The following is a 23,930-nucleotide window of genomic DNA, read 5'->3' as shown; positions in this document are numbered from 1 at the left end:
AGTAGAGGGAAATTACAAGGAAAAAAAAACAGAAATGTCTAAATACACGGAAAAACTACAAAATTCTCTTTTTGTTCATTTCGACTTCGGCTCTGGTTGTGCGTTGCTGTAGCCAGGTTGCAAAGTTACCACATTTCAGGAATTGCGAGTATAGTTCCTTGGTGGGGTCTGTTGTAGATGTTCGAGTTTTAAAGGTGGATTTGAAGGGTAATTGTGGGCCATGTTCTTTCAGGGATTTCATGAATTGGTCGGTCTGGAAGGGTCTTAATCTGGGTGCTTCGCCAGCAGCGGATCTTTAACGAAGCGTAAAGATGATGATGAGCATCTCCACTTGAACGTGCACATCTAAAGAGACTTACATGTTGACTGGTATCAATGTGCTAAAATATCGGTTCAAGGGCACGAGGAATTTTTCTGTTAGATCTACAAAATGTCTTCGCAGAATATTATTCAGAACCCAGTCAGGAGGATATCCTCTGACGGATGCTTCTGTGAGCATCTTGACTAGTTCTCGGTCTCTTGATATCACTGATTTTCGTTTGGATGTCACTCCCTGTTTGTGATGAATCACGGATTGAGTACACACAATGACGTATTCTTCAATCTAAATTACCTGTACAAAATTGAACAAAACATTTGATTTATTACCAAGTCCAGGCTTGGATTTTCCAGAATGCATATGCTGCATATGACTAGGAATCAGCGTACCGTCAGGCTTTCTATCGCAACTAGTCAGCAAGATGCTTGTTCACGTCTTCAGGGCATACTCACCTCAGTTGTTGCCTTCCTACTCTGACAATATTGGGCCAATGTTGGACAGCGGTATTGAAAAATGGATTAGTTACACCTAGCACCAAACTGGATAATGGCTGATTGCAGAAGGTAAACATTTAGTCGCTATCCAAATCGTCAAATCAGCACTGCCTCACCTTGTTTTTGGTAACAAAACTCTTGAAGTCAGAATCTTGGATGGTGAAATAAGGCCTGTAATCACCACAGTAAGGTATCTACACCTCTGTTAATCAACAAAACACATCCCAACAGTCGCCGCACACTTACAGGGTTGATAATATCCACCAAGGAAACGACTGCCTCACTACACACACCTGGATCAGGAGCAATGACTACAATTGGTTCTGCCAACAACATCAATTCCCACAACAACCATAAATCCTTCAAAATGTCTCTGAAATGATGATATAAACCTCCCACTGGCAGTGATGCCATGATCTAATACGGTTGATTTCTATCAGTGATCCAGGCCCATCTTCCATTGAACCAATCCAACTCACCTGCACGTCTGGCTTTAGTTTGTTCATATCAAAAGGCGTTGTTTCCAATAATTGAGGTTTAAACGGTGTTGGTAGTTCTACTTGTAATAACCGACCGAGAAATGGTAAATCGATGACTTTTCCATCACGGGGTGCTTTCCTAATGCAAACATCCCATGTTAGATCAGAAACGATCCTATGCTGGATCTATTCACTGTACCATTGTGCTATGTTCATACACGCTGCTTCCAACATGGGTTGTCCTGTATCGAAATAAGCAGGACCTAGAATCGATACGACCCGAGAGAAGAGTCCAACGAATGGGTGCTGTGAGAGCAAGACCAATGATTTCTAATGGTGAAAAAAAGTCCGGTTAGATCCACAGCACTTTTTTGTCATGACAATGAACTTGCCTGGAAATACCCCCGTCTAATAGTAGGATCCTTTTTCTGTCTAAAGAACACATAACCGTACAAGAATCCAGCATCTGCAGTTGGACCTAATGGAGCATCATGGTGACAAAAAGTCAGCCACTGAACACATACGCAGCCCCCCCCCCCCCTTGAGGCATGTCTTACCTGATGCGGCAAATTTAGATGTGCTGGCTCTGACACGTATATTGAATATTTGATCTCCCACTTCAAACACGTTTGAATCTGGAAATGCAGTAAAGCATCTAGAAGGCATGTTAGCTCAAGCATTTCATAACAAACAATGATACCTTACATGTTCTTTTGTTCTGTAATCGTCAAATCTATTGGAGGATACGCATAATCCAAAGCTATATTATATGCAGGAAGGATTTAGCCTTTCAGAAACAAGGAGAAGGGTTCATTATTTCAAGAAAATATTACCTTGGCCGATCTCTAAATCAAAATTCACTATACAAAATCCAACAATCCATTTTCTGAAATTGGCTAAATCCAAGGGATCCAGTGTGAGGAACTTGTCTTCTGATCCATTGTCGGTGATATCTTGACCAGCAGTAATTGAGGAGGGTGGCGAGGGAGAGAATGGAGGGGTTGGCGTACGATGGAGGAGGTGAAGATCGTCCTTCACAATGAGGTTGGGGTGCGATGCAGATGCTCCCAAAGTATGCGTGGATGATTGCAGCACGGATGTGGAGCATTGCTTTCGAAGTGGATAGTCAAACACTGAATCACTCATGTCAGCTTCGAGAAAGCCATCCTTGGGCGAATTGTTGTTGCTACTGCTGCCATTGTTGTGGAGCAGAGATCCTTGGCTATGGCTCTTTGTGGCATCTGATATACCTAGACGCTTGAAGGCGGAAATTGTTGCTTTTGGTATTGATATCTCGCCTTCCATGCTGTAAAGGTGATTGACTGAATGCTGCTGTATAGGCCGCCACTTTCAGTCGTTGTTGTTGCAAAGAAAGGAAAGGAAAGAAAGAAAGAGAAAAAAGAGAAAAGAGAAAAGCACAAGAAAGAAACCCGTATATAGATATTTTGGCTTTTCCTTTTCAGTTGGTTTCGAAAGCCAAAAAGCAAGCATCTCTTATTATAACTGCCGCGCTCAGATTTCCATTTCTCGGTACGGGGCTTTAATGCGCTCTGTTGCAATCCCTATAATATGATCTTGTCATACGCACCAAGCAGGTCAAAGGAAGCCTGGATCCTTAGTAGTAGTAGTAGTAATAAATGATCGAATCAAATCAGCCCTTGGTGGATTGACAAAAAAAAAAACACCAAACATTAATGCAAACGGTATGACAAGAAGTGTGTTTCTATACAAGCCAAACCTACCCATTTCTACTGGTTTAGTCCACTATCGTGCATTCAATTACGATTTGCCATGTTCATCATGATGGTATAATATTTGGTGTCAGAAATACAGAGCGAATACGTCAAGAATAGGTACTATTTATGCAAGACATCATATATCGTGAAGAGCATGTATAATTACCATGTAGGTGAACCTTTCAAACGTATCCACATCATCCTTCAATTTGCACATGTGTGCCTCTAAACGTGAAAAATGATCTAATGCTATAGATTCCAACCACTCTTTCAAAATCATGCTCTTTTGTTCATGTCAATCGTTGTACAAGTATTAACGGACGGTGGGTGGGGGGGGGGGTATTTTCAGCTGATAACATGGAGAAAGCAACTATAAAAATTCCCTAGGTTCTCACAATTCATTTCTTTTTCTTTTCTCTCTCTTTCTCTAAATATTTCTCCCTTCCTTTCCATCATGTCATTATCTGAAAACGATCAGGACAATGTCTTTGTAAGGCATTTCCAGCAGCAAGCTAAATACAACCGTTCTCAGCAACAGCATCAAAACCACAAGCAGCAGCAGCAGCATTCATCTGCTCCTCCACCACCTCCATCTCAACCATTTCGATCAGCCGACATTAGCAAGAAAAATGAGTTTCCACCTACCGTATCATGGCCCATCTTGCTCGCCATTATCCCTACGTTGGGAGCCTTTTTCGCTGGTAATACCGAGATTTGGAGTGATTTCATTATGCTCTTATTGATACTCTACTATGTCTACAAATGGATGACGGGTAAGCACACAAATGCAATGCAAAGCTTAATTTTTTTAATTTAAATTTATCAACAGTTCCTTGGGCTTATTATGAAAGCGCACGTACCAGACGCATCATTCATCAGAAATCGTCCACTGAAAAGTCAAAAGCGAGTCTTTTGAACACCCAGAAAGAAGATGAAGCCTATTTCAAACGCATGCAACAAGAACATGCCAAGCGCAAGTTGATCACGGCAGAGCTTCGTCGCCATGAACTTGCTGGATTACTCTGGGTTGTACTCTCGCCTGCTATCGCTGGTTACACATTGCAATACAGTCGATATTTACTTAGTAACGTGGATAGATACATTAGCGCATTCAATGTTACTGTGTTTATATTAGCTGCTTCCATCAAGCCAATCTCGCATGTGATGGTGCTCTTGCAAGAACGCACCATGTTCTTACAGAGTGAAGCATTGGTCTCTGAAAGCCAAATTCAAGTCCTGCAAACAAAGATGGATTTGCTCGAAAAAGAACTCTATGGTCTCCGTAAAGCCTATGCTACCAAGAAGGATCTCGGTCAAGTAGTAACAGAAGACATCAACCCCTCCTTGCAACAACTGGCAAAAGCACTCAAACGATTCGAAAAGCGTGATCTCGCACTTCGCACTTGGTCTGAAGAGCAATTTACTTCCATTGATCACAAAGTGCGTGAATTTGACCAGTACATCTGCTATCGTATCGAGCAAGATCAGCGTCAACAAGCGCATGGCATGGTCGTCAGCTTGATTTTGCTCCCACTCAACATATCTCTCTGGGTCGCTAAGCGCATGACATTGTTACTCCCCATTCATCATGGCAGCAAGAACCTGTTGGCAGCCTCTTCAAGTGAGTCTCCTGCTGCTTCACCGCCCACATCTGCATCAAAGAAGCCATTATTGCAACAACAGCGTTCCAGCATTGCATCTCGGCATCAAATGACAACAATGATACCCGATCCGACAGAGTCGAGTTACTCCACAGAAGGAAGCATTGCTGCGTTTGGACATTAGCCACGACATTTTCATACACATGAATCATCCCAATTACTATTCAAATTAGACTATCCCTTATTTCAACTATTTTTCATATGAAAGTGATCATCACACAAAATCAACAATAGGCATATGCTTATTGTAGCTATCTTTCATTTTATCAAATTATCATTCATTCCATCAAATTACTCTACTATTGCATTTTATTATCTTATCATGCCAACATCCATATCGGAATAAACACTACTATATCTATTGAATACTCTTGTTATGCTCAGCAGCAATAGGATTGCTTGACGACTCTTGTAATAATGGTATAGGCAGGCTTAATTTGCGAGTGAGTATATCTTGCCTGCTGATTAACTTCATGCTTCTCCATATCATATTTATACAACATCACTACTCATGGTTACTAGCAAGTACTATTTCTTTCAATCGTCATAAGCACACCCAATGTATAAAGTGTATCAGTTTAAAGATTTTTATTACTTGCTAGTGTTTATGCTTCGGATGGCTCTCTACCTTCGCTTCGGCGAGAACCAACCTGCGCAGTGGCAGCTCACGCTACCGATTGCTCTTGCGTATATTATCAAAATACTTTTACTTTCATCTTGACCCTCCACTTACACATGAGAATTCTTTATATTATCTGCGGATCTGACTCTTATGTGATGCTCTACATCCATATACACGTAGCTACTTCATATGTGGGCAAGTATCACATAGATAGTATCCCTTTTTAGTCAAGAGTGTGCCTAATACAGCAAGATCTGAGTGCATTTGAGCTGCGTTTTCTCGCGTTCAAGGCTGTTTTAGATGGTCAGAATAGCACCAAACAATTGCTCTCATCTGGTAGTTACTTTTTGACACCTTTGCTCAACTTTTTGGGGACCAAAAAAACATGGTAAAAAAATCGACCAAAAAGCATGAGGTACCCCTCATGGTTTTCATCGAGAATCAAACAATCGTGTTTTTCATCTTGATAACGAAGACTTTTACTATGGTACATAGTGAATCAAAATGTTTCTATCGATCCAACGCAACCTCTGAAATCATCTTTATGGGACTTTGATATGCAAAATCTCGACTTTTTGGCCAGAAACCTCTTTTCATGTTTTCGTAAAATATTCAATAAGTTTATTCAAACATCTATCTTACTTGGTACCATTGGATGCGCCTTGAAAAACACTCCAAGAAAGCTTAATGAGGCATTTTTTTTTGTAGGGGAGTCGAGCCCCATGTTTTATTTTAAGTCCTTTAAATGTCATTATGAGGGATAGAAAAGACTGGATATATAGATGGTAGGAACGGATGTAAAATAGAAAAAAATGATGCAGAAAAGGAAATGGAAGAAGAGTAAAAAAAAAAAAACTAAGTACTTACGAATCTAGAGTTAACTCGGCATCCAAGCGAGCAAGAGAGCGATTAAGACGAAGTTGAACAGTTGAAGCTAGGAACGGGGTTTGGTCGAAGATCCAACGCCAATGCGCTTGCCATATTGTCAAGAGAGCGGTTGCAAAAAGTTGAGGAATAGATAAATCATTGAAAGGAAGAGTAGCATCACAATCAAGAGGGGGTGAGGAATCAAGTAAGGTTTGTTGGAGGAGAGTAAGGAGATCCACATCAGAGATAGGTGAAGAGACAGAGAGGTAAGAGTGATAGACGTTACGTCAGACCTGAAGTTTAGGTGGGCAGGAGAACAGAGCATGAGTGATATCCTCCGTGGTTGAGGTAGAGCAAATGCTACAGCGAGGAGATGGATGTTTCTCTGGGAATCGTAGATGTAGGAGGGCTCTTGTTGGTATTTCTCATAGATCGCCCGATACCATACCGTGCGAGCAGCAAGGGGGATGGCCTCCGCCCAGAATGAGCGCCATTGGGAAGGCCGGAGGAGAGAAAGGGGGGAGGAAGAGGAAGAGGTTTGTCGTAATCGCTTGAAGAAACGGATACTGTTGAGGGGCAAACGACCACGCAGGGATGAGGAAAGAGGAGGGACGAGAATGCTACGACAAAGGGCACGCAGCGAAGGAGATTGATGGGGATCTAAGGATGGACGAGGAGATACGAAGCACTGTTGCGCAAAGAAATGTTGGAGCAGTAATTGACTATAAAGGATGTGGTCAGCAACGCGTTGGGAGACAATAGGATGGCGAGTGAATTGGAAGGGGGAGCTTAATGAGGCATAGGATGATCATCACATTTTTATAGTCGAACCTGGCAAAATAGATCGATCAAGTCGAAAAACCATGAGAATCTGTCCAATCTGGAATAGACTAAGAATCTGATCTGGAATTAATTTTGGCGGCTTGTAGGACCAGTTAGCCCTTCTTCTAATCATGAAAGCAATAATAACAGATGCTCTTGAAGCCAATAGAGAGTATGTGACAAATTACATAGCAGTGAAGTTACCCATGCTATTATATTTTGAAGTTTTACATCTAATATCGCCAATGCTTGTTAAATCAACTTCTTTCCTTTTCGAGGCTTCAAAAGTGTGTAGGGGCAATAGATATGATGATTATGCTGATGATGGATCATGGTATGAAAGTACTAAAGACTGAGTAAAGACAATAGCGGATTGGAGTGAAGAGGCATATATGCATGGAGCATTATTAAGGATTGAAAGAGTACAACAATGTTAATGGAGAAAGGAATGGGTCATATGTTGACAAGCAACAAATGGAGCTATCTCGACAGCAGGAGTAGCATCAGCGCCAATCAAGCTTCATGTGGTATCTGCGATGCGATTGAGACAGACGTTTATTCAACGTTCACAATAGCCCAAAATGGAAGCTGGTTGTCGTATGCTGCAATCCACGACCACGTCATGGTGGTCTCGACAGTTGAAGTGATAATCATGAGTCGTTCTTTCGCTTCAGATAGTATGCATATCTTCTTTCAACGCCAATGTAATGCTATTCTATTACAAGTCAGAGAGCTTACATTACAAGCGCTAATCTTGTAGATGTGATGTGTTATTATAGCTAGCAAACACTTCTATAGACTTCAAGTGCCGCGCAATATGATGACCACAATGCAAGTAAGAATCCAACTGCCCTATGAATATATCCAACTGATTGATCTCTAATGCAACGCTATGGAGGCAGTATCAATCATTGTTTACAACCTCTTCCTTCCTCTTTCTCTCTCTCTCTCTCTCTCTCTCCATTCTCAATAAGCAAGTCTATACATGAGGGATAGTATGTTTGTTTATTAAGATTACAGCGTCCACAACTCAATGAGGAGCCTAGCAATGCTTGAGACAATGGTCATTTAAGCAACCCTTGAAGAAAAAAAAAAACAGGTTAGTAAAAAGCCCAATCTACCACCAGTAATCTCCAGTCCTCTCTCAGATCTCCCATTCCAACGCGAAATTGCAACTTACTTCGGCAATTCAAACTTCTCTCCTTTTACAACCCTATTTCCAAGTAATCCATCAGTCTACATCCTCCAATATCAACAATCTCTACTCACTTGACGTAATAAATATAAAAGAAATCACTATATAAAGCAGTTTGCAATAATCCGGCAACAGAGGCAATCCAATCCACAGAGTAATTCTCTTCGAAATAGTAACGATAAATCCAGTTGAACAAGTAAAGCGTGCGGTAAGCACCCAAGGCAAAAATGTAATGTGTTGTGATCGTCTCTGCTTCACCAGTGCGTTGCAGCATGAATAATTGTGGTAAAATAGCGACCGACTCCAACCAGATGGAGAAAGACCAAAGAATCTGCGTCATGTCTTAGTTTTACAGGCACCAACAAAATTGCAATTCTACACTACATACCTCAACAGGAGTATACTCGTAACAGAGCAAAACAGACAAGACAGCGGCGAATACGAGCAGATATTCGTTACGGAAAGTGTCGAGATTAGGGTCGTAAGTGGCCTTGAACTTCTTCATCATCAAATACAAGACATAAAAGGACGAGGCAATGAAGAAGAGTTTCATGCAAGTGTTGTAAACAGAGTGGAATTTATAGACGACATCAATGTATCGCGTCAAGAAGACGACACAGAATAGGATTTGAGTTTTGAGCGAAATACCTAATGTAATGCAACATTTTTAATTTTGATTACTACGTTGTTTCGAGAAATCTATCGAGTCTCTTTCTCTCTCTCTCTCTCTCTCTCTTTTCCTTACCGACACACGAACGACTCTGTCTAATCTTTGCGAGCAAAATAAAGATGGACGCTAAATGTGTTAGATCTGCACAAAGACGAAAAATGTTCATCGTTTTATTATTTTTCTATGGAACCAAAGAGAGAAGAAAGGTGGATATATAAATAGTTACAATTTTGAAGAATATATGTAATTCCAAACCAACACATGTACGATCCTCATTTGCAAGTTTTAGCTTGGTGACGGTAGTTAGTGGGTATTAGGCAGCACCCCGCTTTTCCGCTCAGCTCGGTTGTTGAATGTATGGTCTATAGCTTTGATGAAAGAAGCCCAACGATGATACTACCAACAATCACAAATCCTACTACAGCCGAGGTGATTCTTACAATGGTATTATGCATTTTTGTAGTAGATCGATACGTCTCATTGGCTCTTGTAGTCACTGGCGTGGCATCTTGGGGTTGCAGAAATAAGATCAAGAATTGCTCTAATGCAAATTCGCCATCCAGTTTAAAGGCAGGTAATATGTTTAGCATTGCCAAGGCCAGGGTGAATGAAGAAATGTATCTATGGTGCGTTAGATGTTAGTCGCCGCCCAGTCAAAAGTACCGTCATGTAAATGTACCTCAATGTTAGTTCCAAAATGTGAGGTAGGGATGATGGGAGAATCCAAAATCTAGGTGTCAATAGACTCACTTTCACTATTTGTAGAGCAATGAGTGCTTGATGCCTTGTCATCAAGTCTAACGAAGCTTACCACTCTCCCAAATGTCGACCAGTTCGCCTTCAAACACAAAGACCTTTTCATTATTCTCGTTCTCGGTCTTAATCCAGCTAGGGAATCGAGCATAAATCCGTACAACTTGTCCTGTAACTGAAGGTGTGTATGGTGTCACGCAGCTCATCTCCATGCCAGACAAGGAAGAACAATCAGAAGCTTTGTAGCATCGCTCTGGATTAGTGGATGCTATCACAGACAGTGTTGGCAAACAGAGACGGTCCAATATCTTGCCTGTATTGGGAAATGGATGGAAGCAGGAGATAGAAGCGTTGTCTGACTGTCCAAACGGATACGCATCATTGATGTTGCAACAACTGCTTCCATAGTCTTCTGTCGGTAATGCAGTGCAAAAGCCTTGAGTCACCTTGTTTCTGCCATCCTCTTGAAATAAATGGGCATTCCAGTCCTCAATGTTGTTGACGAGAGGAAAATCATCGAGTTGGTATATGACGGTGGATGGTGGGAAATGTGGCGCTAAGGGAGAGTTTTCTCGAATATGTACAACACTGACACCACCGTAGCCTTCCAGGGATTGCCAGCCCAAAATCAGCAGTAGTAGCTTTAATCCTCCTGCCAGCGAGATGAATGAAAATGCGTACAAGACAAGGTTGTGCCATACACCTGCACATATGATTCGAAGTTGTTTGAAAGGGGTTAGGCCTTGTAGTTGCTGGTCTGGTATATTGACAAAGGCACCGGGATACATATAAGCGACAAACATGCCTGAACTCTGTATGGGAACACCTTGGCTGTAAGATGCAATTGCATGGCCTGCTTCGTGAAATAGTCCACATACAGTCAATGCTAGTAGATAGTAGCCAATGTGTGACATTGGCAAAGTAACACCGGGTATCTTTGCAAAGGATTAGCGTCTCTGGTCTTTCTCTGCGTGCACAGAGTCAACTACATTACCATAGGTAAAAATACTTGGTCGTCGTCATCCATTCCTTCTATGCCTCTTTTCTTCAAGCTGCTATTGCTGCTAGGCTGACTCGGCATGATGATCTGTTTGGCACTGGCCAAGATTTTGGCTGCAGCGAATAAAATAACAATCATCCCCACAAGGATCAAAATCGAGGCTGCAATGACACCACAAGTAAACCACATGTTCCAGAACGAAGGCGATAATCGAGTCAACTTGCCAAACAAATTGTTCAGTCGCTGTGTTGTGTATTTGACTTGGAACAGCTTAATCTCCCATTGATCTCTTTGCGGTGGCTCTCTGCTACTATCATCGACAATGGAAAAGGTTGGCAGCAGGGAATTGGGCCTTCGTCGAGAGGGCTCTTTTTTCTTGCGAGTGCTGATGATTTGGAGTATAAACACAATGATATACAAGCATACCCATAGCAGCAGGAATTGCCAAAGAATCGAGAATAATTCCATGTGTGTGTGTGTGTGTGTGCTTATATATATGGTTGGTTTATTTTATAATTGTATACGAAAGGAAAGAAGAAAAAACAACTGTAAATGCCATGTGTGTCTGTATTGTTGTTTCTGCGGTAAATTGTCACATCAAGCGATATACATTTAACAACAGCCGCCACCACTGTTGCTCTGTCCAGGTTGAAGTGATGCACCGGGACCTACTTTAACAGTTGATTGTTGCTGCTGTTGCTGGACAGTTGCGCCCATTCTATCCTTAATTTGCTTGGCCATGGTCAAAAATGCTTGCTCGACGTTGGTGGAGTCCTTTGCAGATGTTTCCAAGAAAGGTATAGTGATAGAGTCAGCAAATTCCTGTACGAATGACCACTATTAATAACCCCAAATGTGATCATGACAAACAGTAATCAAAACCCACCTTGGCTTCAGTATATTCAACAACCTTTTTGTCAGTCAAATCACTCTTGTTACCCACTAATAGTTTGTTGACACCCTCAGCGGCATAACGATCGATTTCTTGCATCCATTGCTTGACATTGTTGAAACTATCGGCGTCAGTTACATCATAGACCACAATGATACCATGTGCTCCACGGTAGTAGGATGAAGTAATAGTACGGAAACGTTCTTGACCTGCTGTATCCCACTATGGCTCCTAGTGAATATCAACTCCACTGTCCAAGAAGTAGCAACTTACAATTTGAAGCTTTACAGTCTTTCCTTCCAATTCAATAGTTCTAATTTTCTATGACATGGGATGGTTTAATACAATGCCTGCTTGACAGTGTCCCTCACGAGTTCTTACAAAGTCGACACCAATAGTAGAAATGTAACTTTCAGTGTAAGTATCGTCAGCAAAACGAAGCAATAGACAAGATTTGCCTACACCAGAGTCTCCAATAAGGAGTAGTTTGAAAAGATAGTCGCTACATGAGAGTGATAAATAAAGTCGTTGCTAATACCTGGTATCTTTTAAAGCCTTACTATTCCGCGTTCATGTTGCTGAAGATAATAAGGAGAAGAGGAAAGAAAGGAAAAGAAAAGAAAGAAAAAAAACCAAGAAAGTGAACACATATAATATTGAAAGACACGTGTTTATTCTGAACTCTGTTGCCAGAACTGTAAACTCAACTCATGCAGCATTGTCCTCTCGTCTTGAATCGATTCCCAAGATCAGTCGAATGAAACAGGTGCAGACATGTCATGTAGATGCTATGATGTATGATGAATCCAACTGAAAGTAAATGAATGCTATGCAGCAAACGATGAAATGTGAATACTGACAACATGTGGGGAAAGGAGGGAATGCATTGCTACTATGACACTACCACTGTGGCCATCAAGAGGCAGTGGAAGAGAACGACGAGTGTTTGATCCTCAGCATCATCACTTGCTCTTGTTTTTTGCTCTGATCAATGCCATTGTCATTATCATCGATCACTACATAAGCACCAGACTCTAGCCTTCGTTTGGCGTCTTCAATTTCTTTGCTCCTCAATACAAGTAAGCTTGCTGTTTCTGTTGCCGTATACACTGCTTCTCCAGTAGCAGAGAGCAGTTTACCAATCATCGTGCGTACGACGTGGTCATACCAAAACGATACAAATGGGATTGCCTTCAATATACCTGTATAAAACAGTTTAGTTGTTGTGGCGTAATGATGACATTGGCCCACTAGCAGCTTCTGCACCCCTCACCCTCGATTGTCCACTGCTCTTGATGTGTTTCAATCTTGAGCAATCCGCTGTCTTTGTCTGTTTCTTTGAATTCTAGTACAACAGTAACTGGCAATGCTATTTTGATCCAGGGAAACATTCTGGGACACAGTGTTTGCGTCAGGAACACAACACATGTCTTTCCATTGAAGCAAATGCTGTTTATCTGCGGCTGCTCTTTGTTGAGTGTCTTCCATACCAGCAGGACGCTGTTGTCTAGTTGTTAACAAAAAGTGACGCTATGCGATCAGCGCAAAATACTCACTGTTTGATGTTGTGCACGCCTTCAGTCCTCAATATAGGCGATGTAAATGTGGCATTTGGAAAATAATAGTGGTCAAATATACGTCTTCTTTTGATATCATCATAGGAAAACAAGTCTGTAACAATGCCTATACACGATCACCTATTAGCATGCCATCAAAGGGAGGGGGGAGAACAGCTCGCATGCTTCATTACGCGTTATCACTTCTTCGCAATTGGAGATGCCATCATCAGACACTGAATGAGCAGCAGTTGTATCGTAAACGTCCATGGTATGTTATTGTATATAAAATGAAGAAAAAAAAAAAAAAAAAAAAAAAAAAAAAAAAGAGAAAGGCAAATGCTGCATTTTCCACATCTTTCTCTGGAACAACAAATAAATAACCATCGTGAATTAGCACTTGGGAGAAATGCCCTGACTTTTTCCCGATAGCATTCAAATGCGAACAACATGCTACATGATCTGGTATCACGTGGGGTTTGACCTTGATAAATGCCTTTCAGGTTTTTCAACGGCATGATCTCTTCTTTTCCACTCTTGCCATTTAGTATGATGAAGGAATCATCAGCTCCAAAAGCAATCAACATCATAAGACCTTCAAATCAGACTACTAATGTCAACAACCATCCTCCTCAATTCGTTTCAAAGCCCTCGAAAATCATCGCTTCATCGAAAATCCATCAGAGATCATCGACATTCAGTCTATACGACCCAAAGCAGCATACGGCTACTGTTCAACCTCTTAAAAAGCCAATGATAGAACTGTATAAGCCAGGCAAATATCAGCTGAAAATGCTCACTCGACCTCACATCTTACAAAAGTCCGAGCAAATGTCAAATCCAACACCACCACTACCTGCATTGCCAATGCCTATAACCGACATTGTAGATCAGAAACAAGAAGATTTGAGTGTACCAAGTGACAATGAAGGTGCTGAAGATCAAGCAGAGGTGACCCAAGAAGAAGAAGAAGAACAAGAAGAACAAGAACAAGAACAAGAACAAGAGAGAAAAGAGGAAGAAGCAAAACAGCAAAGCACCAACAATGACAGCCTGCCTGAAGCTCGCATCCATCGAAAGGTACCTAGATTCGGATATTATCATCAGAAAAGCACTCGGAACTAATGACATACTACAACTTTTAAGATCGCAGATTTAGAAATTTCAAACAAATCGTTGCTCACAATAAATGGAATGCTGGAATTAACTGTTCGGCATCAAGCAAAGCAGGTTGCTTCGTTTAAGAAACGAATAATGACAATTCCAGAGTGAGTTCTTTCTTGATACACACATCAGGTTGCTTATTCTTCATGTGCATAGTGCCGAAGAGCAGCAAGAGCAGCAGCGCAGAGAAGAGATCATACGGCAAGCAGAAAATGAAGAGGATTGGGAAAACGACGAGCAATTCAATCGATTGAAGCGCATGACAGAAATGTTGATTGAACAGGCTCAGAATGCGCTTACATTTCAAGCGCAGGCGACTGGTGGACGAGTGATCACAACAGGTAAAACCTCAAATTGAATCGTCTTGCAAAGAAAGACTCATCATCATATAGGCCATCATCACCGCCGTCGATCCAGCAGCACTCGAAGACATAAAAGCACACGTAGTAGCAATAATGAAACACAACAACAGTGATTTTTTTTTATTATTACAATTTCAAATTTACATGTTAATAAATACGAATAGAGATGGCATCTTAGAATTCAGAAGATTGTTGAGTGGCCTCCTCGACAATGCGGGCAGTTTGCTTGGCATTGGCCATGGCAGTGGGTTGATTCTGCATCTTTTCATTTCTGGCTTGTTCCTCCAAGGCGTCTACTTCATCCCAGGCCTGTCTTTTGCTCCCTCTTGATGAGGATTCAATGGCCATTATGCTGTCATTTTCTTGTTGATTGCTGGTTATATGGCTAATGTCAATGTCATCAGCGCCTGAAGACTTTTGATTGAAATGTCGATAATCGTCCTCATCAGGACAATCTTCAATGGTTACATGGTACTTGTTATTTCGCTGACTCATAGTATAGAATGTCGATTTGAGAGAAAAGGATGGCCTTGACGAGAAATGCCATCATTTTATACAAAAGCACTCGAGTTGTGAGAACAAAGCGCCCTATTGTTTATGTTTCCCAAGTAAGAAAATGTTCCCATGAGATAATGTGTCGTAGGATTTACAGGTTTGCATGAATTGAACTACTTTTTTTTTTAACTGAAACCTAGAATGCACCATGATGATTTCATTGGCATCTCTGCGCGATTGAAATAAGTTGTAGGCTTGTAAAAGCCAAGAGCGGCCGTTCACATTGGCATCAGTAGATGATGAGAAGGTGTAGGACAGTAATCCTGCAAAGCCCTTTTCTGAAGGTAGGCAATCTGACATTTGACCTGCCACCAGCTGCCAAAAAGCAGTTACCGCGGCTATCTTGGACATTCAGCGTACTCACACACACATGTCAACGATTTGATCGATCTTAGCACCCAAGAGCATTCCAGAGGCATATGTTGGTCTTGAAGATACAAGATCCAAGCTGCCTATCCCTTAGACTAAGCCTATGCATGGCTGGAAATCATCTGAGGCTGTGCTCTGCCATGTATAATGGTTGCGTTTGACCAAATCCAGGTGATTATGTAATACAAATGTTGCTTTCACAGTGTCTTGATGGCAAATCCACCAATAGACAAGTATGGTACACCGTTTTCGAGCTAGAGTCTTTGGTAATGTACTTTCTTACAATCAAAAGAGCAACGCCAGTGTTTGAATGCCATCCAGGACATCAAGTACACCTTGTGACTAGTAGCGTTCCAGTGGTATCCAAGGTTAATTCACATTTCTATCGTTAAAATTTCTCTGCTTTCTTTTACTACTATTATACAACGACGCTACATGTCAGACCTCAATCAGATTCTCTCATTACTCAAGGTAGGATACATTCCATGCCCCTCCTCGTGAGCAACATGTGTGATAATCTGTAGAATTTAGGGTCAAAATGTAAAGACGCCTACTACAGCAACTGATGGCAATGGGCCACAACCATCACAACTACCCTCCACATCAACGCACGATCATTTAGCTGGACTAAATCTATCCAGCATCAATCCTGCTCTCATCCAGCAAGTGAGGCAAGAGTATTTAACAAAGAAATCAGCAGAAGACAGCTTGAGAAATGCCACTTCTCTGACGCCCGAAGTATTGATTGCTATTGCCAATATGGCCAAGGAAACAGAGCTCAAGTCAGTCCTGAAGAAATGTAAGCAGAGGCAGGACGCAAAGGAGAAAGAATTGTACGCGCACAGAGAATACATCAAGAGTCGCTATAAAAAGCAAAAGGAGAATGTGATGGCAAAGTAGGTTGATCAGTTGTGATTTGATGTACAAACACTGAATCTCTCTTTCTGTCTGTGTATAGGGAACTGATTGGCGTGAAGGTGGATGCCAGCGAGATTAGAGTAAGATGAAGCAAGTGTACAGACGGCATGACATACTCAATTTCTTTTTCATTGCTAGTCGATTGACCGAGAGCTTGATCGAGAATTGCGTTCGATGGATTTGCAGATACTGAAAGAGATGGACAAAGAAGCGAGATATTTACAGCAGGAATTTGTGCGATTAAAAGTGCCTCTATTCAAAGTGTCGAATGATCCAAATGACCTGAAATTGCAGCAGAAGGTTCTCTTTATCCTTCAAGACATTTGAGCCAAGTCCGAATTCATGCTATTTATGAGCACAAAACCATTGAGGTCATCCGGGTTACTTTTTTTAGTAGCCCATTCCTTTTCTCTTATTTAGTTATTTTTTTTCTTCTTCCCGTTTTTACACTTTTCTTACTTTCTACTGCTACAATAAATAGGAAATGGAGTTGAATGGACCTTGGTTTACTGATAAAAAGACGAATCGCACCGTATTGTTCAAAGGCGTCAACTTGAGCGGTGGCACTAAATTGCCAGTTGGCATGCCTTCTCACCAACGTCATGGCTATTGGGTGGATTATGACCGTAGAGTGAGTTTTGTGGGAAGACCATTCCCATTAGATGAAGCAGATGAGCATCTACAGCGATTGGTGAGCCTTGGGTTCAATTTGCTACGTTGTGTCGTTACCTGGGAGGCTATTGAGCATGAAGGACCGTACGTAGTCGTTTATGCACATGCGCTGGATGTGTTATTCAACTAACGCCTTTTCTTTAGCGGCATCTATGATCAGGATTACATTGATTACTTGATGGCATTACTCAAGAAATGCCAGCATTACGGACTGCAGGCTTTCATTGATCCTCACCAAGACAGCGTAGGCAGTGTATAGTGGCTTCATTACGACTATTGCTAACTTTCGTTGCTCCACAGTGGTCTAGACATTGTGGTGGCTCTGGCCATCCTGGCTGGACATTGACACTTGCTGGCTTAAACCCGTTGAATTTTCCAGACACAAATGCAGCCATTGTACACAACCTCTATCCTAATCCAAAAGAATACCCAAAAATGATTTGGAATACAAACTATGCAAAATTAGCAGCTGCCACCTTATTCACACTGTTCTTTGCAGGCAAGACATTTGCACCCAAATGCATCGTCAATGGGGTCCATGTGCAAGACTATCTACAATCCCACTACATCAACAGTATGCAGCAGATTGCCAAAGCCATTCAAGCCAACGGATTGGAGAATACAGTTATTATTGGCTACGATACCATAAACGAGCCTGGCCAAGGGTATCTGCCCATCCCACATCTGAATCAACTGTCCAAAGAGGACACGGACTTCAAGATGGGTTTCACACCTACTGCTTATCAAGGCATGCTACTAGGTTCAGGTATACCTACCAAGGTGGAGAACTGGGAGTTTAGATGGAATGGTCCCAAAAAGACGAGCGAGGAACTAGTGAATCCTGATAACGTGGTTGCTTGGCTGACTGATGAGGAACTCAAAGGAGCGTGTGATACATTTGGATGGGAAAGAGATCCTTCTTGGACAGCTGGCTGTATCTGGGCTCTCCATGGTGTGTGGGACAAGGCAACGCAGCAACTGCTGAAGCCTGATTACTTTGCTACACATCCTACTACTGGAAAGCCCACGGTGTACATTGACTACTGGCTGGAGCATGTGCACCACTATGCAGCTGCGCTTCGTGCCATCCATCCTGATGCTATTTTGTTTGTGCAACCTCCAGTGCTAGAAGTACCACCCAAGATGCCCTCCTCGCTTGAACGCATTGTCTATGCTCCTCACTGGTACGATGGACTCACCTTGGTCAAGAAGAAATGGTGCAGCTATAACGTGGATTTCATCAATCTAAACCGCGGTAAATATGGCACTGGCCCTTTGCGTTTCTTGCGCGCATTGCGACTGGGTGAAAAGGCTATTCGACAATGCTTTGTAGATCAGCTAAAGACGATACAAACCGAAGGCCTGGAAAACGTTGGAAACTATCCTTGTATCTTGGGTGAAATTGGTATTCCTTATGATCTAGAGGTGTCGGACTCTTCCAGCACAAACAGCGTGGCATATTGGTGGAACTGGTGTCTATCCTTCTTTACACAGGCGAGTCAGGTTGCAGAGACTTCGATCAACAGCTCCAACTCGCCGCAAAACAGAGCGTTGGATGCCAACTTGAATGCTCTGGAGAAAAACTTGCTCAACTACACACTTTGGAACTACATGTCTGACAACAGCCAAGAATGGGGCGACAGGTGGAACGGTGAAGATCTTAGCATCTTCCAACCACCTGCAAACGCTGTATCTACCACATCACTTAAAATACCAGAGTACAATGACGATTTGGAGGCTGTGATTACCAGCGATTCCATTGCAGAATCATCGAGTTCCTCAAATACCATTGTCGCCACGCCCAGTAGTACAAGCAAAAAGATGCCCTGGAATGCTACTGACGACTATATCATGACGAATGCAAGCACCGATTCATTGCAAGGTTTACTACAACAAACACAACAGCAAACGAATGTTCGTAATGTCATTAGCCTGCACCGACCCCATCCGACGCTCACAGCCGGCATTCCTATCAGCATCAACTATATCGCACCCACTGAAAGCGCATCAGCCATATTCGAATACACAATGCACTATCAACCTCAGTGCGATGGTCCCACAGAAGTTTACGTACCCAGCTGCTATTTCCCATTGCCACCTGAAATTACTAAAATCACTGTAAATGTTGGAACTTGGAAAGTACAGACAACTCACAAAGCTTACTGGACCCTGCTATGGACCATTGAAAAAGGCGATGCTATTCCTGACGCTACATTGAAGATAGAAGGTGTTTCTGTCGTTTGATACAAATATTTATTTTTAAAGGAAAAAGGGCATTCAAGAAAATAAAGGAAAATCAGAGAAATCAAAATCATCCTCGTCATGGTTATCGTTGTTGAAACTGCTATTACTAGGTGATAAAAGAGGAGAGGGAGGAGGAGAAGCGAGATAGTTGCTTGCGGGTGTAGAGATAAAGTCATCAAATTCACTGAAGATTTCATTATCTTCTAAAATAGATGCGTTATTTAATGATGTAATGGAAGGGGAGGAGGCAGCAGCAAAGGATAACGATGGCGATGATGTTGAAGACGAAGAAGAGGACGATGGAGAAGCGGATGAGAGACATGGAATAGGACCAAATAGAGGAGCGTCTTGAATGCTGTTGTTGTTGTTGTTGTTTAAAGAAGTTGAATAGGGTTGGTAACGCCTGGACGTACGCTGATGATGGGTGCGATGCGATTTCAGACCACCAGAGGATTGTTGTCGTCCATGGAACAGCAAGCCTTCTGTGGGCTCAAGTGATGATTCACCATAGTGAAGAATACTTGATGAGGTTGGTTGATGTGAGTAACAGTTGAGTTCATACTTAAGGTTTTTAGTTGAGGAAACTTGCAACACCTGTTTAGATTGAATGTTCTTTTTGTAAAGGCCCTTTTAGTCGTATAAAAGGGTCAACTCTTTTGTAGTTGCTCTTTGTGTTCTGTCTAAGTGAAGTAAGATTTCACCTGTTATATGTGTTTGGATACGTTTCTTTTTTCTTGTATGAAAAAAAGAAAGGAAAAAAAAAAAAACAAACAGTTTCTTTTTAGATGTAGGAAATAGGGAAAAAAGAACTGAAAAAGATGAAAAAGAGAAAAAAACCAGGTTCTCTTCATGGCCTCCTCTTTATGTATCCTGTATTGCGTTGCCCTTTCCTCTAGATGTTGTGCGGTTGTGTATCAGAATTTAAAATCCAATTAGATGCTAGCTTCACATTTGAATGGATAATGTCCAATCACTCATGAACCGGACTTGAAGATATGGAATGAGGTAACCATCATAATCACCATTGGTAAGGCGCAAGTCGCCGAACTGTACCCACACTGACAAAGCACATGTTGTATTTTTAAATGTTGATTGTTCAAGCAGTAAATTGACTATCAGGCTGTTTTCCTCTTGGTCTCAATAGTGAGGCATTGATGGAAAGCTCTTCAACAGATTCATAGCTTTATATTCAAAGTATGATGTCGCTTTAAAAACCCCTGCTTTAGCGTGCCTAGTGGGAAAAAAAAATCATCGAGCAGATCAAGGTTGTTGGCTTGAGTCCCTTCCATGATCAGCAGCACAGATCACAAAGTTTCTTACAATAGAGTGTTTCATGAAACGACAAAAGACGTATACGTTTATTAGCGTTGTAAGTGACATCAAGCTGTAGGTTCGAATAAATGACTAATCATTCGATCTACCTTGTCTTTATCATAACGGATATATTTAGCAGGATTCTTAGTGAAATCCGTATGTTGATATTTATCCAAGAATCGACCATACATGGGCACCAGCACGTTCTTGACATCACGGATAACTTGATTTCTCAGCTCTGTATCTGGAATAGCATACGTTTGTTGGGCTCTAGCAATCTCCTCAAACTCAGTGTTGAAGTTCTTGAAGCGCTCCTTGATCAATTGCCTCTCCTGACTTCCCATGGAGCTCTTGATGGCTCCTCCGCGGACATAGGTCACATCCATCAGATTCTCAACGCAAGGCTTCCACGATTCTTGGTATGCATCCAGTTGTTTCTTGACGAGCTTACCAAACTTCATCTCGGATCCGTCGTCAAAGATGGCATTCAAGGGTGGAGAGCGGATTTGTCTCAAAATGTGGTTGTAGTTGTTGAGCAAGAATAAGGTAGCTAATGTCTGCTTTTTGTAGCCTCTGGATTTGAGTTGCAGTGCAACTGTCATTTGGTCCAACGCATCCACAAAGAACTTTTGAAGCAGGGCTGCACCAATAGCGGATTCGCCCTGTTGAATGCGAGAGGTGTCGTTCATAATTTGAGGCGATGGCATATTGTTCCAGCCACCATCACCGATCAAAACCAGCAGTGGCTCCACTGTGTCTCTCCAAATGTAAAGACGCTTGAAATAATTGAGAGTCTAGTAGTAATGGGTTAGCAGCTTGGCTGAATGTTTTCTATGCCATACACTTTACATTACTGGTCATCTCATGCACAGTGCCATCACTGCTGAGGTTGATAGGCTGACTGACTTCCTTTCTGCCTCTTACATCCTCCATGAATTCATAAAAGTTGCGAAGCACAGTCAGTTTGAACGAGTTCATCATGTCTTGGATATCATGCAACGACACAACATGAGACAATTCCTCCACGTACGATATACACTCTCGATCAAACTTTTCGATGATATCAAACACAAATGTTGTTTCGGTATAGTTGAGTCTTTTGGCCACTGCGTTCAGTTGTTTACCGGCTGCAATGTATTCCACCGTGGCTGGCACAAGCGATCCCTTGAGTGCTGCAGCTCTTCTTTGCTCATTACCCATGGTTTGTTGAGCAAACTTGTATTCGGATTCCAGCATCTTCGTATAGCATTCAGTGTACTTGAGAAATTCACTCGATCCTCTTTCATATGAGCTGCCTTGGTGCTTCTCGGATAGTTGGACAGATTGAGATAATGGATGCAATGACCGTTGTAAGAAGGATGATCGGATATCAATGTAAGGTTTTGTGAAATCCACTGAGTAGCCAATCTCTTTTTCAGACGATGAAATATAAGTGGATAATTGTGAGAGCTGTTTCATAGAAGCGGTTGTCATCATTTCACTGTCTATCATGCAATGTTCCTGGGGGGTGAATACGATTGATCTCTGATCACACGGCGTGGCTGTCACCTACTTGAATTGAGCATGGTATTGACGTCTACTGGGTTGCTTACTGCAGACAGCCATTTTCTAAACAAAGTCTCGAGATGAAGCATACCCGCTTTCAGGAGTTGTTTCTGTATGCGAATGTTAGATGCTGTGGTGTGTTGTAGATACTCTCCGTGTTACCATTTGATACGTTGTCTTTTCGCAAGATCGAAGCTGGCTCTTTTCAATAGCGTCCACACCATCCTTTAGTCTGCCCATTGCTTTCAAGTAAGGCAAGACATTATTCTCGTCAGGACTGTATGTGCGAAATCAGCTGCTGTGTATTTTCGTGTATATGCTGTTGCATATATATATATATATATATATACCCTTTCAATATGTAAGCTTCTTCTTTGCTAGGCATGTTGAGACAGTCGACAATGTTTTCCGTTTCCTTGAGAGTGGCATCGATATCTAGAAATTGCACTTTAGATCCTATTGAGATGCTGTGGATAATGTGGAATGTTACTGTTTGCGAGTTTCGTCAAGTTTTGTGTCGATTTATGGATGGGTAAGATGGAGGCTTCCAGTTTGAGTAATCTACCATCAAACAGGTCCAGAATGTTCACCTAATGTAGGCTAGTTTGGTACGTCAATAGCCTTTAAGCATGAGATTCACTTACAAGTTTATCAGAGAGGCCATTCATCCTGCCCAATTGCTTTTGAAGAGCATCTAAATCAGCTGTGTCTTCATCGAGTTTGCCATTTGTAGCGATTTGCCTGTAGGCCTGTGCTTTTAGTCATAGACGAGCTGGGCGATGGCACGACAAACTACTTGCCTTGGCATGGTGTCAAGATGTTCTTGTGGAAGAAAGAGATGCAAAAAAATGCATCCAAGCAGCAGAAGGAAAGGTATTTGCAATTTAGGTGTGATGCAACTCCGCATACAAAGCAAACCACAGTACGCTCCTGGAGGTTGCTTCCTCTTTTTCACTCTGTATCATGATATCCTTTGAAATCAAATGGGGTGCCAAGAAGTTTGATATTGAGCTCACTCAAGAAACCTTTGATACAATGACAGTATCTGATTTGAAGTCAAAATGCCAGCAACTTACAGAGGTCGAGCCACAGTTTATGAAACTCATTGTCAAAGGAGGTATACATACAAACACCAACATCAGCATTGAACCATGTCAGATCTCACTATGTACACAGCCATTCTAAAAAACGACACACAGTTGATCAAAGACACCAAGGTTGGACAAGGAGCCAAAATCATGCTGATGGGCGGATCAAAGGTTTGTCAAATAATCCCAACAAAACGACATCAACATCTCATGGTGTATGCTTTAGACACACATTTCTGTGGCAAAGACACCTCCCAAGGCAGATGCGCCCATTGCAACTCGACTACTGTGGACTCGAAACTTGCGAGAATCCGTACTGCGACCTGATATCAAGCGCTATGAAAAGCAAGTTGGCGAGCATCTATTACAACCCTCACCCGAGCCCAAACAAACAAATCAGTTGATCAATTACGGAAACTACATGCACGAAAAGTTAATGCACATTCTACAGCAATTGGATACCATGCCAGAGGTGAATGACAAGGAAAGAATAGAGCGCAAGGAGAATGTGAAAGACACAGAAGCACTGCTAGATTTGATCGAGAGTATAAAGGCCAGATTGACCAACATTACAAAATAAATACACATTGCTACGTGGCCATCTCTATAAGTATTGAAGCCACATACATTTTA

The 23,930-nt window shown here is 41.9% G+C and overlaps 13 protein-coding genes across 13 annotated transcripts; 5 read left to right on the top strand and 8 right to left on the bottom strand.

Annotated features, from left to right (window-relative positions):
- Window positions 1-55: 55 nt before the first annotated feature.
- ATC70_004735 (uncharacterized protein) lies at window positions 56-2,597 on the bottom strand (the record flags this gene model as incomplete). Its single annotated transcript, XM_064824035.1, has 12 exons — window positions 56-293; window positions 360-553; window positions 614-719; window positions 772-869; window positions 930-1,007; window positions 1,060-1,230; window positions 1,293-1,431; window positions 1,492-1,622; window positions 1,685-1,770; window positions 1,850-1,947; window positions 1,998-2,052; window positions 2,126-2,597. 12 exons carry the CDS (start codon window positions 2,595-2,597, stop codon window positions 56-58), a joined length of 1,866 nt encoding a protein of 621 aa, XP_064676971.1.
- An 885-nt stretch (window positions 2,598-3,482) lies between these two features.
- Window positions 3,483-4,813, top strand: COX19 (Cytochrome c oxidase assembly protein cox19; the record flags this gene model as incomplete). Its single annotated transcript, XM_064824034.1, has 2 exons — window positions 3,483-3,801; window positions 3,858-4,813. The coding sequence occupies 2 exons, from the start codon at window positions 3,483-3,485 to the stop codon at window positions 4,811-4,813; spliced, it is 1,275 nt and encodes a 424-aa protein (XP_064676970.1).
- Window positions 4,814-8,068: 3,255 nt separating this feature from the next.
- Window positions 8,069-9,031, bottom strand: TSC10 (3-dehydrosphinganine reductase; the record flags this gene model as incomplete). The annotated part of the gene is made up of 5 exons (XM_064824033.1): window positions 8,069-8,078; window positions 8,181-8,213; window positions 8,270-8,526; window positions 8,584-8,843; window positions 8,941-9,031. The coding sequence occupies 5 exons, from the start codon at window positions 9,029-9,031 to the stop codon at window positions 8,069-8,071; spliced, it is 651 nt and encodes a 216-aa protein (XP_064676969.1).
- A 196-nt stretch (window positions 9,032-9,227) lies between these two features.
- ATC70_004732 (uncharacterized protein) lies at window positions 9,228-11,086 on the bottom strand (the record flags this gene model as incomplete). Its single annotated transcript, XM_064824032.1, has 4 exons — window positions 9,228-9,486; window positions 9,545-9,620; window positions 9,677-10,553; window positions 10,613-11,086. 4 exons carry the CDS (start codon window positions 11,084-11,086, stop codon window positions 9,228-9,230), a joined length of 1,686 nt encoding a protein of 561 aa, XP_064676968.1.
- Window positions 11,087-11,230: 144 nt separating this feature from the next.
- ATC70_004731 (uncharacterized protein) lies at window positions 11,231-12,084 on the bottom strand (the record flags this gene model as incomplete). The annotated part of the gene is made up of 5 exons (XM_064824031.1): window positions 11,231-11,440; window positions 11,505-11,732; window positions 11,784-11,831; window positions 11,892-12,012; window positions 12,071-12,084. The coding sequence occupies 5 exons, from the start codon at window positions 12,082-12,084 to the stop codon at window positions 11,231-11,233; spliced, it is 621 nt and encodes a 206-aa protein (XP_064676967.1).
- A 341-nt stretch (window positions 12,085-12,425) lies between these two features.
- On the bottom strand, window positions 12,426-13,336 carry ATC70_004730 (uncharacterized protein; the record flags this gene model as incomplete). Its single annotated transcript, XM_064824030.1, has 4 exons — window positions 12,426-12,712; window positions 12,784-13,010; window positions 13,067-13,193; window positions 13,261-13,336. The coding sequence occupies 4 exons, from the start codon at window positions 13,334-13,336 to the stop codon at window positions 12,426-12,428; spliced, it is 717 nt and encodes a 238-aa protein (XP_064676966.1).
- Window positions 13,337-13,582: 246 nt separating this feature from the next.
- Window positions 13,583-14,705, top strand: ATC70_004729 (uncharacterized protein; the record flags this gene model as incomplete). Its single annotated transcript, XM_064824029.1, has 4 exons — window positions 13,583-14,146; window positions 14,213-14,334; window positions 14,387-14,571; window positions 14,623-14,705. 4 exons carry the CDS (start codon window positions 13,583-13,585, stop codon window positions 14,703-14,705), a joined length of 954 nt encoding a protein of 317 aa, XP_064676965.1.
- Window positions 14,706-14,766: 61 nt separating this feature from the next.
- On the bottom strand, window positions 14,767-15,087 carry ERG25_1 (C-4 sterol methyl oxidase; the record flags this gene model as incomplete). Its single annotated transcript, XM_064824028.1, has 1 exon — window positions 14,767-15,087. The coding sequence occupies one exon, from the start codon at window positions 15,085-15,087 to the stop codon at window positions 14,767-14,769; it is 321 nt and encodes a 106-aa protein (XP_064676964.1).
- An 864-nt stretch (window positions 15,088-15,951) lies between these two features.
- On the top strand, window positions 15,952-16,761 carry ELP1 (putative elongator complex protein 1; the record flags this gene model as incomplete). Its single annotated transcript, XM_064824027.1, has 4 exons — window positions 15,952-15,987; window positions 16,048-16,412; window positions 16,475-16,514; window positions 16,573-16,761. The coding sequence occupies 4 exons, from the start codon at window positions 15,952-15,954 to the stop codon at window positions 16,759-16,761; spliced, it is 630 nt and encodes a 209-aa protein (XP_064676963.1).
- A 157-nt stretch (window positions 16,762-16,918) lies between these two features.
- On the top strand, window positions 16,919-19,350 carry PRE3 (Proteasome subunit beta type-1; the record flags this gene model as incomplete). Its single annotated transcript, XM_064824026.1, has 3 exons — window positions 16,919-17,190; window positions 17,251-17,350; window positions 17,407-19,350. 3 exons carry the CDS (start codon window positions 16,919-16,921, stop codon window positions 19,348-19,350), a joined length of 2,316 nt encoding a protein of 771 aa, XP_064676962.1.
- A 33-nt stretch (window positions 19,351-19,383) lies between these two features.
- On the bottom strand, window positions 19,384-19,910 carry ATC70_004725 (uncharacterized protein; the record flags this gene model as incomplete). Its single annotated transcript, XM_064824025.1, has 2 exons — window positions 19,384-19,764; window positions 19,857-19,910. 2 exons carry the CDS (start codon window positions 19,908-19,910, stop codon window positions 19,384-19,386), a joined length of 435 nt encoding a protein of 144 aa, XP_064676961.1.
- Window positions 19,911-20,729: 819 nt separating this feature from the next.
- Window positions 20,730-23,017, bottom strand: ATC70_004724 (uncharacterized protein; the record flags this gene model as incomplete). Its single annotated transcript, XM_064824024.1, has 8 exons — window positions 20,730-21,458; window positions 21,514-22,148; window positions 22,217-22,319; window positions 22,372-22,486; window positions 22,560-22,644; window positions 22,700-22,799; window positions 22,854-22,950; window positions 23,010-23,017. The coding sequence occupies 8 exons, from the start codon at window positions 23,015-23,017 to the stop codon at window positions 20,730-20,732; spliced, it is 1,872 nt and encodes a 623-aa protein (XP_064676960.1).
- A 155-nt stretch (window positions 23,018-23,172) lies between these two features.
- ATC70_004723 (uncharacterized protein) lies at window positions 23,173-23,877 on the top strand (the record flags this gene model as incomplete). Its single annotated transcript, XM_064824023.1, has 3 exons — window positions 23,173-23,326; window positions 23,386-23,468; window positions 23,524-23,877. 3 exons carry the CDS (start codon window positions 23,173-23,175, stop codon window positions 23,875-23,877), a joined length of 591 nt encoding a protein of 196 aa, XP_064676959.1.
- Between the last annotated feature and the right edge of the window lie 53 nt (window positions 23,878-23,930).

Source organism: Mucor velutinosus, assembly GCF_035048745.1.
Source record: "Mucor velutinosus strain NIH1002 chromosome Unknown tig00001542, whole genome shotgun sequence".
Classification (NCBI taxonomy): Eukaryota; Fungi; Mucoromycota; class Mucoromycetes; order Mucorales; family Mucoraceae; genus Mucor; species Mucor velutinosus.
This window is presented reverse-complemented; position numbering and strand designations above follow the sequence as displayed.